Genomic DNA, 15,819 nt, shown 5'->3' with positions numbered 1-15,819 from the left:
CCCTCAATATCAAGGCAGCATTTGACCGAGTGTGACATCAAGCAGCCCTAGCAAAACTAGAGTTAATGGGAATCAGGGGAAAGCCCTCCACTGGTTGGAGTCATACCTAGCACAAAGGAAGATGGTTGTGGTTGTTGGAGGTCAATCATTGAGTTCCAGGACATCACTACAGGAGTTCCTCAGGGTAGTGTCCTAGGTCCAACCATCTTTAGCTGCTTCATCAGTGGTCTTCCTTCCATCATAAGGTCAGAAGTGGGGATGTTCGCAGTTGATTGCACAGTGGTTAGCAACATTCACGACTCCTCAGATACTGAAGCAGTCCCTGTCCAAATGCAGTAAGACCTGGACAACATCCAGGCTTGGGGTGGCAAGTAACATTTGTGCCACACAAGTGCCAGACAATGACCACCTCCAACATGAGAAAATCTAACTATCGCCCCCTTGACATTCAATGGCATCACAGTCACTGAATTCCCCCACTATCAACATTCGGGGAGTTACGATTGACCAGGAACTGAGCTGGACTAGCCAGTAAATACTGTGGCTACAAGAGCAGGTCAGAGGCTAGGAATCCTGTGGTAAGTAACTCACCTCCTGACTCCCCAAAACCTGTGCACCATTTACAAGGCACAAGTCAGGAATGTGATGGAATACTCTCCACTTGCCTGGATGAGTGCAGCTCCCACAACACTCAAGAAGTTCAACACCATCCAGATTGACACCCCATTGATTGGCACCCCGTCCACAAACATTCGCTGCCTCCACCACCAACGCTCAGTGGCAGCAGTGTGTACCATCTACACGATGCACTGCAGGAACTCACCAATCTTCCTTAGACAGCACTTTCCAAGCCCATGACCACTACCATCGAGGAGGACAAGGGCTGTGGACACATGGGAACACCACTACCTCGAAGTTCCCCTTGAAGTCACTCATCATCCTGACTTGGAAATATATCGCTGCTCCTTCACTGTCACTAGGTGAAGGTCCTGGAACTCTCTCCCTAACAGCACTGTGTGTGTACCCACACCAGCAGTTAAAGAAGGCAACTCAGCACCACCTCCTCTATGACAATTAGGGATGGGCAATAAATGTCAGCCTATCCAGCAAGGCCCACCTCCCATGAATGAATTAAAAAATGTTAACATTTAACTTTTGATAATTAGAATCTGACATCCAACTTCACCTGAAACACTCCTTTGTAGAATAGTGCCATGGGCAAAGGTAGGAAATAGGACATGGTATAGAAAAGATGCCAAGTTCGAGGGATCCTGGGAAGTTATGTCAAGTTTTAAAAAGCTCAGTGCAAGTAAAGTTAAAAAATGCCTCGAAGCTGTTTATGTAAGTTAATACATGACATCAGTGAAATAAATGACAACAGGATTTAGCAGCTTTGAGATGAGTGGAAAACAGAACAGTGAGGAATAAGCAGAACATTTTTATGTGATTTAAGTGAAGCTAGTATTGTTTATGTGAACTTTGAATACGATAAACTAATGCGACTCAGTGAAACTTGCATTGCGCACATGAACTGTGAATATGATAAACTAACATGACTCAGTGAAGCTAGTTTTGCTCACATGGATATGACCAGAAGCAGGGAGGGATTGATCAGATGGGATAAATGAGATCCTCCGAGACAAGGCTGTGTGGGGGAGAGGAACCAGAATAAGAAGATTAAAACCCGAGAGAGATAGGAAAAGCTCAAAGATCAACACTGTGAGAAGTCCTTGATACGCATAACTGTCTGGTTCTCGACATGGGTGGTATAACCTGCATTAAACTGTAAAGCACTGCCTGGGTTTGTCACTGGAGTTTGCTTGAAATTCAATAAACTTGTCCTGACTTTTTTCTCAATGAATTTGATTCCCAACTAAGCTCTGCTGCCAAGTCTGTTCCTGACTGAAAAAGGGAGGAAAACTTCCAAAATCATACCATGCTGAATGTCAATCCGGGCTGGGAGCCATTGGGTGGATGTGCAATGGGTGGATGAGTGGGTGAAGGAATGTTCAGTGAACAGGGAGGGGGAGGGGGTGTTGGTGCTGCTGGTGGGAAGTGTTCATTCTGAAGGAGTCCCACCTGAAACAGTGACCATTCATTTATCACTTTGAAATGATTGAGCCACTGTGTATTTCCCCATTTTGTTCTTTCAGTGTTCCAGGATTTATATATTTTTTATTTCTACTGAAACATATTCTTGTAACGCTGAAATCCAGAGAGTTTGAAGTCTGTTAAAGTCAATCCCCACTGAGTACGCAGGAGAACTCAACTGGTCCTAACTTTTTATGGTATCAATAAACAAATGTCCATATGGGGAATTGATTTTTTCTGAGACCAGGGACGGTCAAACTATGTCCCAAAGTTCAGATTTGGGCCTTGAGCCTGGGCTATCGGGCCCACATACATGGAGCACCATTACCCAACGTCCTTCATCCCTGATTTTAATCACTCCACCATTGGTGGCTGTGCCTTCAGCTGCCTGGACCCTAAGCTCTGGAATTTCCTCCCTAAGCCTCTCCACCTTTCAACTTCACTTTCCTCCTTTAAGACACTCCTTATAACCGACCTCTTTGACCAAGCTTTTGGTCATCTGACCTAATATGTCCTTAAGCTCCTGTGAAACTCCATGGGATATTTTATCATATTAAAACCTCGATATAAATATAAGTTGTTGCATTTGTTGTTATAGTTCAGTCAGACCTGATCATTTTCTGAGTGAGTGAGTCTGTATCAATGTAACTCAGACAGACACAGCTTGTTGAAACAGATCTCGGGAGAAGGAAGCTCTGAACTGACCACTGGACTTCCTGTTCTGCACAATTGGGAAAAGGTGAATGTTTCCAAACATTGAAAATTACTAATAAAGTCATTAAAGATGGTTTGTTGTTGTGAGCTGCATTATCTGGTAGAATTAGAGTGAAGGAGTGGGATTGATCCACAGCCTGAGTCACCAGCTTAAGGACAGGAGGAGAGAGAATCTGGAGAGGAGAAAAGAATAAGTAGGAGACTGGACACTGAACAATGAGCTGAGAGGGAGAGGAGTTTGTGGGACAGGGATTTATAGATTTGTGGGAATGAGAGGGAAAAACCTTTCATAGAAACTAGAATTATCTGCTGTGAATTTCTATCCTGTATGGACAGTGATGGCTTTTGATGAGTATTTGCAGATGGGAAACGCAAACCAAAAATCTCGACAAGATCTTGAGGAATCGCTGAATTCATGTACGATTAAAGCAAAATACTGTGAATACTGGAAATCTGAAATAAAAACAGAAAATGCTGGAAAAGCTCAGTAGGCCTGGCAGTATCTGTGGAGAGAGAAACAGAGGTAACGTTTTGAGTTCATATGATTCTTCTTCAGAGAATTCATGCATAATTGGCCTCTGGTTATGGAGGGATAAATGTTTGTTCTGTCTGTGGGAAAGATTTAAATCATCACCGTGACTGGAAAATCGTCGAGACACACAAATGTTTTCAGTTAATGTCGTTGTGGGGAGTATGTTAATGAGAAATAAGAGGATCTTTTGGAGACACCAGAAGTATCTGTGGGAGTGGCAAGGGAAGTGATTCTCTGACTCTGATTACATAGAGAAGAACAGAACCAGGAGAGAGCAGCCCTACCCAGCTGGATGACAGTGGAGACGTGATGGAACAGAATGATGTGGTCAACCTTGTCAAAGGCTGCAGACAGGTCGAGAGGGAGAGTTTATCTTTGTCACAGTCACATCAGATGTATTTTTTATTCATTCATGGGATGTGAGTTTCGCTGGCTGGTCCAGTATTTATTGCCCATCCCTAGTTGCCTTGGAGAAGGTGGTAGTGAGTTGCCTTCTTGAACTGCTGCAGTCCATGTGGTGTAGGTACACCCACAGTGCTGTTAGTGAGGGAATTCCAGGATTTTGACCCAGTGACAGAGAAGGAACGGTGATATATTTCCAAGTCAGGATGCTGAGTGACTTGGAGAAGTTCCAGGTGGTGGTGTTCCCATGTGTCTGCTGCCCTTGTCCTTCTAGGTGGTAGTGGTCATGGGTTGGAAGGTGCTGTCTAAGGAGCCTTGGTGAATTCCTGCAGTGCACCTTGTAGATGATACACACTGCTGCTATTGTACATCAGTGGTGGAGGGAATGTCTGTGGATGTGGTGCCAATCAAGTGGGCCGCTTTGTCCTGGATGGTGTCAAGCTTCTTGAATGTTGTGGGAGCTGCACTCATCCAGGCAAGTGGGGAGTATTCCATCACACTCCTGACTTGTACCTTGTAGATGGTGGACAGGCATTGTGGAGTCAGGAGGTAAGTTCCTCATCATTTGTAAATTTGGTAAGAGCTGTTTCAGTACTGTGCAGGGCAGAAATCTGATGGAGTTTGAGGAACCATGGACACAGATATGGGAGGCGAAAAAATGTTCTCGGACTTTGGAGAGGAAAGGGAGGTTGGAGATTGGGAAGTAATTTGCAAGAATAATGGGGTCAAGAGTTTGTTTTTTGAAGGAGTGAGAGACAGTGCCTGAAGAGAGAGAACTGTTAACAAACTCAGTTAATATGGGGAAGTTGATTGATCAACAGTTTAGTGGGAACAGGATCGATAGACCAGGTGGGTCTCATGGACAGGATGAGACCTCAGAGGACATGAGAGGAGATGGGAGAGAAAGTAGGGAAAGATGCGAGTGCACGGCTGGGACAAGGGGGAACTTTAGAGGCAGTTTGGCCTAGTAGACTAGTGGAAGGGAGGGAAGCAGCAGAGGCAGCTAATTGGATTGTCTCAATCTTGGTGATAGAGAAGATCCATGAGCTCCTCACACTTGTTGTTGGAGGTGAGGATGGAGGAGACAGGGGAGAGGGAGAGCCCTTCAAAAGGAACTAACTTATGTTAGAGATATTAAAAAGATTCAAAACACTGTGTTGAACACAAAACTAATTTATTTGACTTTTAGCCAGAATATTAGCCCCTATAACTGGGCTGGAGAATATTAACATCAGTAAAAACAGACCCCAATGAACATCCTTCAGTCCAGGTAATTATTTGTGAACTCGCTGGTGTCTTAGGAGACTGGATGAGGTGGTGAATCCCTTCCCACACTTGGGGCAGGTGAACGGCCTCTCACCAGTGTGAACTCGCTGGTGTGTCAGCAGGTTGGATGATTGAGTGAATCCCTTCCCACACTCAGAGCAGGTGAATGGTCTCTTCCCAGTGTGAACTCGCTGGTGTGTCAGGAGGTCAGTTGACTGAGTGAATCCCTTCCCACACTCAGAGCAGGTGAACGGCCTCTCTCCAGTGTGAACTCGCTGGTGTACAATGAGTTGAGATGATCGCCTGAACCCAGTCCCGCAGTGAGAGCATCTGAATGGTCTCTCATCAGTGTGAACACGTTGATGGGACATCAGTTCACTGGAACTTTTATAACATTTCCCACAATCTGGGCATTTAAAAGGTCTCTCGTCAGTGTGAACACGTTGATGGGACATCAGTTCCCCAGAACTTTTATAGCACTTCCCACAGTCTGGGCACCCAAAAGGTCTCTCTTCACTGTGAACTCGCTGGTGTGTCAGCAGGTGGGCTGAAATAGTGAATCCCTTCCCACACGTGGAGCAGGTGAATGGCCTCTCCCCAGTGTGAGTGCGCCGATGCTTTTCCAGGTCAGACGGGGATCTGAATCCCTTCCCACAGTCCCCACATTTCCATGGCTTCTCCCTGTTGTGACTGCATTTATGTTCTGACAGACAAGACAATTGGCTGAAACCTTGTCCACACACAGAACATGTGTATGGTTTCTCTCCACTGTGGACGGTGCTTTCTCCTTCCATGTTTAAAATTCGATGATATCCAGGTTACGATAACTTGCGTGACTGCGTCAGAATCTGATGTGATGTTTGGTTTCCAGTTTCCCAACTGCAAATTCTCCCCTTCTAAACCCTGTGAAACTGATGTAGATCATAAAAAAGGGAGTGAGAGAGAACCCACAAAAACACAAAGGCAGTTTGTGAAATTGAGCTGAATCAATCTGGTAATTTGTGGGGCTGACACTCGGAAAGAGTGACCATGAAAAGCTGTTTCATGAAAGGTGAAGGAGCATTTAATGCATCTTCAAGTCAACCAGAACTTTGACAGAATTTGCCAAACATTCAGCCTCCCCTACCGAGAAGGAGCAAGGTAGAGAGTGTATGTGAACACCATCACCTCCAAGTTCCCCTCCAACTCGCACAATCTCCTGACTTGTTGGACATCCAGTATTGGATGAGCAGAAATTTCCTCCATTGAAATATTGGGAAGCGGGAAGCCATTATCTTCAGTCCCTACTACAAAATCCACTCCCCAGACACCAGCTCCATCCCTCTTGCAGTTCTCTGAGGCTGAACTAGGCTGTTCACAATCTTGTAGTCATATTTCAGCCCAAGCTGAGTTTCTGACTACATATCACTAAAACCACCCATTTCCCCCTCAGTAACATCACCCAGCTGTGACCCTGCCTCACTTCATCTGTTGCTGAAACTCATCCATTCCCTTGTTCCCTCTAAACTGGACTATTCGAATGTGCATCTTGTCAGCCTCCCAGATTCAGCTCCATAGAAACTGGAGGTCACCTAAAACACAGCTGCTCATGTGCTTACTCGCACCAAGTCTTGTTCCCCATCATCCCCTGTGCTTGCTGACCATCTTTGTGGGGATCTCCAGCCCTCCAGAATTATCTGCGATCATCTAATCATGACCCACCCCCGGCTCCAATTCCTCCCATGCGTCCACAATCTCCTCCAGCCTCCTGAGCTGCCTGTTCCACCCCAGTCCGTCTCCACCAGCCGCAATGAGCATGCTCCAAGCACAGCCCGGCCCCCACGCTGGCGTTCTGGGTTCCTGTTCTCATTGGTGGGGGATTTTCTGACACATGGAGCACTCTGGGTAAACCAGCTGCCATCGAGACCAATCAGTGGACAGGCAATTATTTTCCCAGTTGGTAAAACAGAAGATCCATGGATGAGGGGGATATTGGACAGGAAGCACAATGAGAGGTTCGGACACTTTATTAAATACTCACAGCAGAAGCACATTAATCTGATTGGAGATCACTTCCTCATGAGCAGCCAGTGGAGTGGCGCCTCCGGAGATTCCGGTCCCTTTCCCATCAGTATTTACAGGAGCTGGGACATGGAAAAGAGTCTCAGTAAAATCAGGGATTTATTTGTTCACTGTTTTACAATGGGTCTGGGGTCACACTTGAAGTTTGTGCAGCCTGTGATTCCCTGAGTTTATTAACTCTCCCCCCTCCAGGCCCTTTGGACTGTCTAATGTTGGACTCTGTATTGTTTTTCAATGCCCTCCTGGCCTTGTTGTACCTGATCCAATAAAAACCCTCCTTACATCACACAGGGAACAGCTTTAGACATGTTCTGACTTTTCACCTCAATCTTATTCTGCTGAATGATCTCACTGACCGTTCCCTTTCTCTCGATCAGTCCGTCCACCATCTCTTTTCTGAATTTCACTCCTTCTTGTTGTTCCAGGATTTCATCTCTCTGCCTTTTATTTCTTTTACTGAAGATTCCTGTCCATTGCTGCCTCACAGCCTCGTCCTGTTCCCACATATTCTCCATGTCTAAGTGCTTCCCAGCGGCCGTGCCAGCCGTGGCCCCTATTCCAGCCCAGTCACTGATCCCTCTCTTCCCTCCACCCTTTTTACTGATGTCACTATCACAGGGACGATTGCGGTGTTTTCCCAAAACTGCCTTAACACCGGGGTCTTGGCTACTGGGTGGTCATAGTCCACCCATCTCTCTCTCTCTGCGTTCTGACTTCTGAAATCCCCGGATAATTCCCTTATCATCCAAACATCAAGGTCCTTGTAGATGGGATGACATAACCTTGGGGACCGGTGTGTGGTATTCAGGGCACATAGTACAGGAACTATTTTAAATCTTGTATAATCATATAGGCTTTGTGAGTATGGGTGATGATTAAACCATTTGTGGGATTGATTTCTTATGGCAGGGCAGATTGAGGGGTATCAGTGAAGCATATGGGGTCTTGGGCTTCAGATATAGAGGCACTGAGTACAAAAACAGGGAAGTGCACCAACAGAGAGTTGTGAGGATCTGGAACTCTCTCCCTGAAACGATGCTGGAACCTGATTCTGTGTGTAGACTCCGCCCACTCATCCTATCTACCCTGTCGGTTCCAATTAATATCCCGAAAACTTTGATCAAATCAGGTCTTAATCTTTTAAATTCCAGGCATTACAACCCTCACAGTGAGGTGATGGATTTTAGCAGGAGGAATAGAGAGAGGGAAGATATAATTCATGGCACAGCTCTAAAGAGTGTGCAGGGACAGAGGGACCTGGGTGTTCATGGCTTTGATCTCTGAAGGTGACAGGATGTATTAAGAGAGAAGTTAGCACAGCAGGTTGGATCTTGAGCTTCATAAATGGTGGTTTTGAGAGCAAAAACAGGGAAGTTATGCTGAATTTTTATAAAGCTCTGGTTAGGCCACAATTTGACAATTGCATCCAGTTCTGGTCACCTCACTTCAGGAAGGATGTGAAGGTCCTTGAGAAGGTGCAGGGGAGATTTACCAGAATGGTTCCTGCAAAGGAGGCTGAGGGGAGATTGATAGAGGTGCACAAGATTGTGGCAGGTTTAGATAAGGTGGACAAAGAAAAGCTATTCCCATCAACTGATCGTACAAGGACTCAAGAACAGAGGTTTAAGGTTTTGGATAAAAGGTACGGGAGATGTGAGGAAGAATATTTTTACACAGTGAGTGGGAAAGACCTGGAGCTTACTACCTACGAAGGGATGGAAATGGACATGATGAATGATTTCAAAAGGAAATTGGATAGAAGCATGAGGGAAATAAACTTGCAAGGATATAGGGATAGAGCAGGGGAAAGGGACTGATTGGATTGCTCTACATAGCTGGCACGGACTTAACGGGCCTAATGGCCTCCTCTGTGTCATAATGACTCTGTGACTCTTTTGTGTAATATCATTCTGTAATTTAACCCTTGGAGCTCAGATCACACAGATAAATCTGTGCTACACTCCCTCTAAGGCCATTCTATCCTTCCTGGTGTTTGTTGCCCAGAACTGAACACAATTCTCCAGGACAAAAATAAAAATACCTGGAAAAACTCAGCAGGACTGACAGCATCTGCGGAGAGGAACACAGTTAACGTTTCGAGTCTGTATGACTCTTCAACAGAACTAAGGAAAAATAGAAGAGGTGAAATATAAGCTGGTTTAAGTGGGGTGGGACAGGTAGAGCTGGATAGAGGGCCAGTGATAGGTGGAGATTGCCAAAAGATGTCATAGACAAAAGGACAAAGAGGTGTTGACAGTGGTGATATTAGTTAAGAAATGTGCTAATAGGTGACATTAAGGGTAGAAAGCAGGACGAGCAAGGTACAGATAGCCCTAGTGGGGGTGGGGTGTGGGGAAGGGATCGAATTAGGCTAAAAAGTAGAGATAAAACAATGGATGGAAATACATTTAAAAATGTTGGAAATAGGTGGGAAAAGAAAGATATATATAAATTATTGGAAAAAAGGGAGATTGGAAAGGGGTGGGGGGGATGGAGGAGAGAGTTCATGATCTTAAGTTGTTGAACTCAATATTCAGTCCGGAAGGCTGTAAAGTGCCTAGTCGGAAGATGAGGTGCTGTTCCTCCAGTTTGCGTTGAGCTTCACTGGAACATTGCAGTAGGCCAAGGACGGACATGTGGGCATGAGAGCAGGGTGGAGTGTTGAAATGGCAAGCGACAGGGAGGTCTGGGTAATGCTTGCGGACAGACCGAAGGTGTTCCGCAAAGCGGTCACCCAGTCTGTGTTTGGTCTCTCCAATGTAGAGGAAACCGCATTGGGAGCAGCGAATGCAGCAGACTAAATTGAGGGAAGTGCAAGTGAAATGCTGCTTCACTTGAAAGGAGTGTTTGGTCCCTTGGACGGTGAGGAGGGGGATAGTAAAGGGGCAGGTGTTGCATCTTCTGCGGTTGCACGGGAAGGTGCTGTGGGAGGGGGTTGAGGTGTAGGGGGTGATGGAGGAGTGGACCAGGGTGTCCCGGAGGGAACGATCCCTGCGCAATGCCGCCAGGTGGGGTGAAGGGAAGACGTGTTTGATGGTGGCATCATGCTGGAGTTGGCAGAAATGGCAGAAGATGATCCTTTGAATGCGGAGGCTGATGGGGTGATAAGTGAGGACAAGGGGGACCCTATCATGTTTCTGGGAGGGAGAGGAAGGTATGAGGGCGGATGCGCGGGAGATGGGCCTGACACGGTTGAGGGCCCTGTCAACTACCATGGTTGGAAAACCTCGGATAAGGAAGAAGGAAGACATGTCAGAGGAACTGTTTTTGAAAGTGGCATCATCAGAACAGATGCGACGGAGACGAAGGAATTGAGAGAATGGGATGGATTCCTTACAGGAAGCGGGGTGTGAGGAGCTGTGGTCAAGGTAGCTGTGGGAGTCGGTAGGCTTATAATGAATATTGGTGGACAGTCTATCACCAGAAATTGAGACAGAAAGGTCAAGGAAGGGAAGGGAAGTGTCAGAGATCAAACATGTGAAAATGATAGAGGGGTAGAAATTGGAAGCAAAATTAATAAATTTTTCCAGGTCCAGACAACAGCATGAAGCAGCACCGAAGCAGTCATCGATGTACCGGAGAAAAAGTTGTGGGAGGGGGCCAGAGTAGGACTGGAACAAGGAATGTTCCACATACCCCATAAAGAGACAGGCATAGCTGGGGCCCATGCGGGTACCCATAGCCACACCTTTTATTTGGAGGAAGAGAGAGGAGTTTAAGGAGAAATTGTTCAGTGAGAGAACAAGTTCAGCCAGACGGAGGAGAGTAGTGGTGGATGGGGATTGTTTGGGCCTCTGATCGAGGAAGAAGCAGAGAGCCCTCAGACCATCCCGGTGGGGGATGGAGATGTAGAGGGATTGGACGTCCATGGTGAAGAGGAGGCGGTTGGGGCCAGGGAACTGGAAATTGTTGATATGATGTAGGGTGTCAGAAAAATCGCAGATGTAGGTGGGAAGGGACTGGACAAGGGTAGAGAGAATGGAGTCAAGATAGCAAGAAATGAGTTCCGTGGGGCAAGAACAGGCTGACACGATCGGTCTGCTGGGACACTCCTGTTTGTGGATTTTGGGTAAGAGGTAGATGCGGGCCGTCCAAGGTTGGGAGACTATGAGGTTGGAAGCTGTGGGAGGAAGATTTCCAGAGGAGATGAGATCAGTGACAGTCCTGGAAACAATGGCTTGATGTTCAGTAGTGGAGTCATGGTCCAGGGGGAGGTAGGAGGAAGTGTCTGCGAGTTGACGCTCAGCCTCTGCGAGGTATAGGTCAGTGCACCAGACAACAACAGCACCACCCTTGTCAGCAGGTTTGATGACAATGTCAGGGTTGGACCTGAGAGAACGGAGTGCGGCAAGTTCAGAGAGAGACAGGTTAGAGTGGGTGAGAGGAGCAGAGAAATTGAGACGACTGATTTGTGTGCTCTAACCAGGGTTTGTGTGTCTCAGTGCTTTTCCAGTCACACTGATACCTGAAATCTTCTCCCACAGACAGTTGAGACAAACCTTTTCCTTTCCACATTCAAAGGGCGATGATATTCAGTTCCAGATGAATCAGGTGACTCTGTCAGATCTTGATGTGATGTTTGGTTTGAGTTTCCCGTCTGTCAATCTTCCACTTCCAGTAACCTGTACGTTTACGGAAACCATCACTGTAAATCCAGGATAGAAATTGAAGAGAGAAACATTTCTCTTGGTTGGAATTTGCTGTGTGTAAATCCTCCCCTTCTAACCTCCTGTAAAAGGAGTTTCCAAAATCCATCCTTGTCAGTCCAGGATAGAAATACACAACATTCTCTCCTCCTGCTGACTGGGACAGGGATGTCCGCGCATGCGCCCTGCCGCAAATTGACCCCGCTCAAGATGGCGGCCGTTAACCCGGATCTCTGACCGAGAGGAGTTCACGAGCTCTCGCGCCCCGTCCCGTGTAAATAGGATCGGTAGCTTCTTAGTCGGGATTTGAGGCCTCCACCGGGTGTTTATGAAGCCTCCCCGTCTACTTCGCTGGCTCTAATCCTCTCCATCCACCCAACGGCCCCATTACTCACCCTCACTCGATTGTTTCTCCCTTCTCCGTCGAACTCCAGGCACAACCCGCACTGCGCATGCCCCAGTCAGCGACCGCATTGCGCAGGCTCCGGTTACAGCCCAGCAATACGCCTGCGCAGAAAGCGCCTGTGGTCTGGATTAGCCACATTATTCTTCGCGGAGAATGCTGGGTAAACACCCCGCCATTTAAAGACATCGCTGTTGAAAATTATGCTTCATTTCGTGTTCCGATTTCATTTGGAGCCATTAGGGCCAAGAAATAAACTTATTAAAATCAAATCACACAACAACCAAATTGCATGGGCCTTCCACCATATTTCTGTCTTGGATGCGACTAACAGGAGAACTAATCATTCCTGTCGGATGTGAACTCACTGGAGTCTCAGCAGGTGGGGTGAACAACTGATTTGTTTTCCTTCAACAGAACAGTTCAACTGCTCCTCGCCAATAAGATTGTGCTGATTGTGCAACAGATCCTTTGAACTTTTAAAGCTTGAGTGCTAGCAGGTGGGAAAATTGAATAAATCTCTCCGCACAAGTGAAGTATCTAAATGGTCTTCCTCCAGCGTGACTGATCTGTTGTGTCAGTAATTGGGATAACCAAGAAGATCCATTTCCACGTTCAGCTGGTGAATGATATTTTGTGGTGAGATTTTACTCATCAGTTTCCAGTTCAGGCGAGCATCCAAAACTCTTCTGGTAATGAGACCCACATTTTTAACACTATCCAGTTAAAGAAAATCAAAATACTGGAGATGCTGGAAATCTGAATCAGCAACAACAAAAAGAAGCTGTAAATAATCAGCAGATCTAGTAGCATCTGTGGAAGGGAGACATAGTTTACATTTCAGGTCTATGACCTTTCATCCTAAGTGCACTGCATCAGTTCATAGATGTGAAATGTTAACTCTGTTTCTCAATCTCCAGATGCTGCCAGATATGAGGAGTTCTTCCAGCATTTTCTGTTTTATCTCTGGTTAAGGAATTCGCTCCTGAACTGCACATTAGATTTATTACTGACTGAGTAATCAGCCATAATCATATTGAATGGTGGAGCAGGCTCGAAGGGCCGAATAGCCTACTGTTGCTCCTAGTTTCTTTGTTTCTAAGTTATATTTATTTTTGACCTTGTGTAAATGGAAACATTTCCCAATCATCTACACTGTAAAAACACTTTTGTTATCTTAAATTCCTTGATCAGGTCACCCCTCACTCACTTTTCCAGAGAAAACATCTCCAGCCTGTTCAATCTCTCTTGGTGGGTGTACTTTGTCAGTAATACTCCAGTATTTTTTTCTTGCATCTTCTCCAGTCCTCTTTTAATAAGGAAACGTGGGCTAATCTGAGCAGCAAACTCCCCAAATGTTACAGCATTTCAGTCATTTTTCCATGAGCTTTATAAAAGATGGGATGGAGTGAGCAGATCCAACGAGCCAGTCTGTGACACTACAGAGGATCTACAAAGCTGTGTCTTCCCCTTACAGTGAATCAGCTGGCCATTTCACTCTTAATTCTTCAATTATGACATAAAGAATAACGTGTCTGAGAATGACAAGATTTGACCGTGGTGACACTCAGTCAGGTTAAGTTCAGTTAATGTGATTGCTGAGCAGTGATATGGAGACCTTGCAATTAATATGCATCTTCATTGTGCATTTTCCAGATTAAAATTAATTGATCTCTGCCTTGAGTATATTCAAGACACAAATCCAAGAAGATTTGGATATCAGGGGAATCAATGGATTTTTGGATAGGGCAGGAAAATGGAATTATGGAGGAAGATCATTTAATGGTGTAGAGGCTCAGGGTATGGTCTCCACCACTTCTATTTCTTATGGTCTTATGAACATCACTGCGAATCATTTCCATGCAAGCACAGAGATGCAGCACCCACCCTTTCAACTCCTTCCTTCCCATGTTCCAGGCTTTCGACATACTTTCCAGGTGATGCTGTGATTTACTTGTACTTCTTGCTATTTACTATTGTGTATTTTCCCTGCACAAGATGCAGTCTCCCTGAAACTGAGGAGACTAAATCCAGACTGGGTGACTGTTTTGTGCTACATCCCCATTCAGTCAGCAAGTGTGATCCTGAGCTTCTGATCATTTAGCAATTTAACTCTCCGCCCTCTCTCCTGCTCTGACCACCTAGTCCTCGGTCTCCTGCACTGTTCCAATGAAGCTCAATAGACGGTCGTGGAATAGGAGCTCATCTTTGCTATGGCGCTTTACAACCTTCCAGAATAAACATTCATTTCAACAATTTCAGATCACAGCTCCCATTCTTTCAGACGGTAGGTGTTGGCAATGATTCTGTTGTTACCATTTATGCCTCATCTGGACCTATCTTTTCTTTGTTCACTTGTCTTATTAGTTTATTTACTTGTCTCATTATAGCCCAATTTCACCTTGAATCATCATCCCCTTGATCATTTACTCTCACCAGTTTTCCATCCTATCGCAACACCATTTGTTCTTTCCTCCTCTCCCCCTCCCTTTTCCCTGACACTATATTTGCCGGAAAACTATTACATCTCATCTCTAAATCCTTCCTGTTTGGTTGAAGGGTCACCGACCTGAAACATTCACTCTGTTTCCATCTCCACAGATGCTGTTTGACCTGCTGAGTGTTTCCAACATTTTCTGTTTTGAGGTCGGATTCCCAGCATCTGCAGTATCCTTTTTTTGGGTCACTGTGGATCAGTCTTCTCTCACTTATTGTTAACTGTTTAAAGGTGAAGAAGGAGCTTTTAAAAATTGAGACAACAGGAACTGTCGCCCTGTTCGACATGAAACTAAACTCACTGCTAATTCCTCATCGGTAACAATTTTAAACACAAACTTTCCAGTCAGGATTGAACCGGGGACTTTCTCATGTAAAGTAAACGTGATAATCACTGCACTGGGAAAAAGAGTGTGAATCCCCCTGGTCAGAGGGGAACTGGCCATCCATCTCTAGCTCTAATTCCGAAACAGAAAATGCTACCAAAAATCAGCAAGTCAGGCTGTGTGTGGGGCCGCTCTCAGCGTTCGAGACCGTCACAATGCCCGGGTGATTGACGGCAGCTTAGAATCAATAGGAAGAGGGGGCGGGATGAAGGCCCGAAAGTGTGCGAGTGGTCATCCAACCAATTGGAGTAAGCGAGAGGCGGGGCCGGGCTGTGACTGAAGCATGCGCAGTGGGGCTAATGGCGATGGTGAGTGGCTTTTTTCAGATCCGCAATGGGTAAGAGGGAGATGGCGGGGCGGAGGGAGCGATGGATCCGATAAGTGGGCTGGGCGGCTTCGTAAATATATTGTACAAGCCCAAACCCCGAAACAGAACTTACCGGTCCCCCTGTTTGCATGGAGCAGGCCAATAGCCTCCAGTGACCAGGCCTGGTGAACGGCCGCCATCTTTTTTGGGGTAACGCGCAGCAGGGCGCATGCGCAGCAGCCATCTTTGTAGGGGGCAATGTTTTTCCTGACTGGGAGGAGCTTGTTACCCATTGTTCAGAATGGTGACAACTTGTCCATCAAGCTGTATTGCCCTTTGAGTCCCAATGTCTTATTGATGAGGCAGAGAAACGGTAGAGAAGGAAAGAAAAGGAAGCAAATCCTACTCTCCTGATCCCACTGCCTCATGGGATATCCTGCCCCATGTGTCCAAAGATCTGTGGGTCTGTTCAGTCACATTGAGACCCACGGCAGAACCTGAGTAAACACCATCCT

General features: G+C 46.1%; 2 protein-coding genes and 1 long non-coding RNA gene across 7 annotated transcripts in view; 1 reads left to right on the top strand and 2 right to left on the bottom strand.

The window, feature by feature from the left end:
- The window catches only part of LOC144697360 (uncharacterized), a 309,889-nt gene that overhangs the window by 172,062 nt on the left and 122,008 nt on the right, over positions 1-15,819 (bottom strand). The window lies entirely within an intron of this gene.
- The window catches only part of LOC144697872 (uncharacterized), a 95,464-nt gene that overhangs the window by 51,083 nt on the left and 28,562 nt on the right, over positions 1-15,819 (top strand). The window lies entirely within an intron of this gene.
- LOC144697142 (uncharacterized) lies at positions 4,689-15,641 on the bottom strand. Of its 5 annotated transcripts, none has more exons than XM_078568986.1 (4): positions 15,438-15,641; positions 11,490-11,688; positions 7,423-7,501; positions 4,689-5,908 (listed from the first exon to the last, which is right to left on the bottom strand). In XM_078568986.1, the coding sequence occupies exon 4, from the start codon at positions 5,797-5,799 to the stop codon at positions 5,014-5,016; it is 786 nt and encodes a 261-aa protein (XP_078425112.1). In that variant the 5' UTR covers positions 5,800-5,908; positions 7,423-7,501; positions 11,490-11,688; positions 15,438-15,641; the 3' UTR covers positions 4,689-5,013. The 5 variants fall into 5 exon arrangements, with proteins under 5 accessions (XP_078425112.1, XP_078425115.1, XP_078425113.1 ...); XM_078568987.1 differs by lacking the exon at positions 15,438-15,641 and adding an exon at positions 12,108-12,176 and having other exon boundaries at positions 4,780-5,908; positions 7,423-7,503; positions 11,532-11,688; XM_078568988.1 differs by lacking the exons at positions 7,423-7,501; positions 15,438-15,641 and adding exons at positions 7,026-7,128; positions 12,108-12,155 and having other exon boundaries at positions 4,780-5,916; positions 11,566-11,688.

The sequence above is a fragment of the Cetorhinus maximus genome, chromosome 23, assembly GCF_964194155.1.
Source record: "Cetorhinus maximus chromosome 23, sCetMax3.hap1.1, whole genome shotgun sequence".
Classification (NCBI taxonomy): Eukaryota; Metazoa; Chordata; class Chondrichthyes; order Lamniformes; family Cetorhinidae; genus Cetorhinus; species Cetorhinus maximus.
This window is presented reverse-complemented; position numbering and strand designations above follow the sequence as displayed.

Bases quoted from the DNA above. Each gene is read 5' to 3' on its own strand.
- LOC144697142 (XM_078568989.1), bottom strand. From the start codon at position 5,799: ATGGAAGGAGAAAGCACCGTCCACAGTGGAGAGAAACCATACACATGT.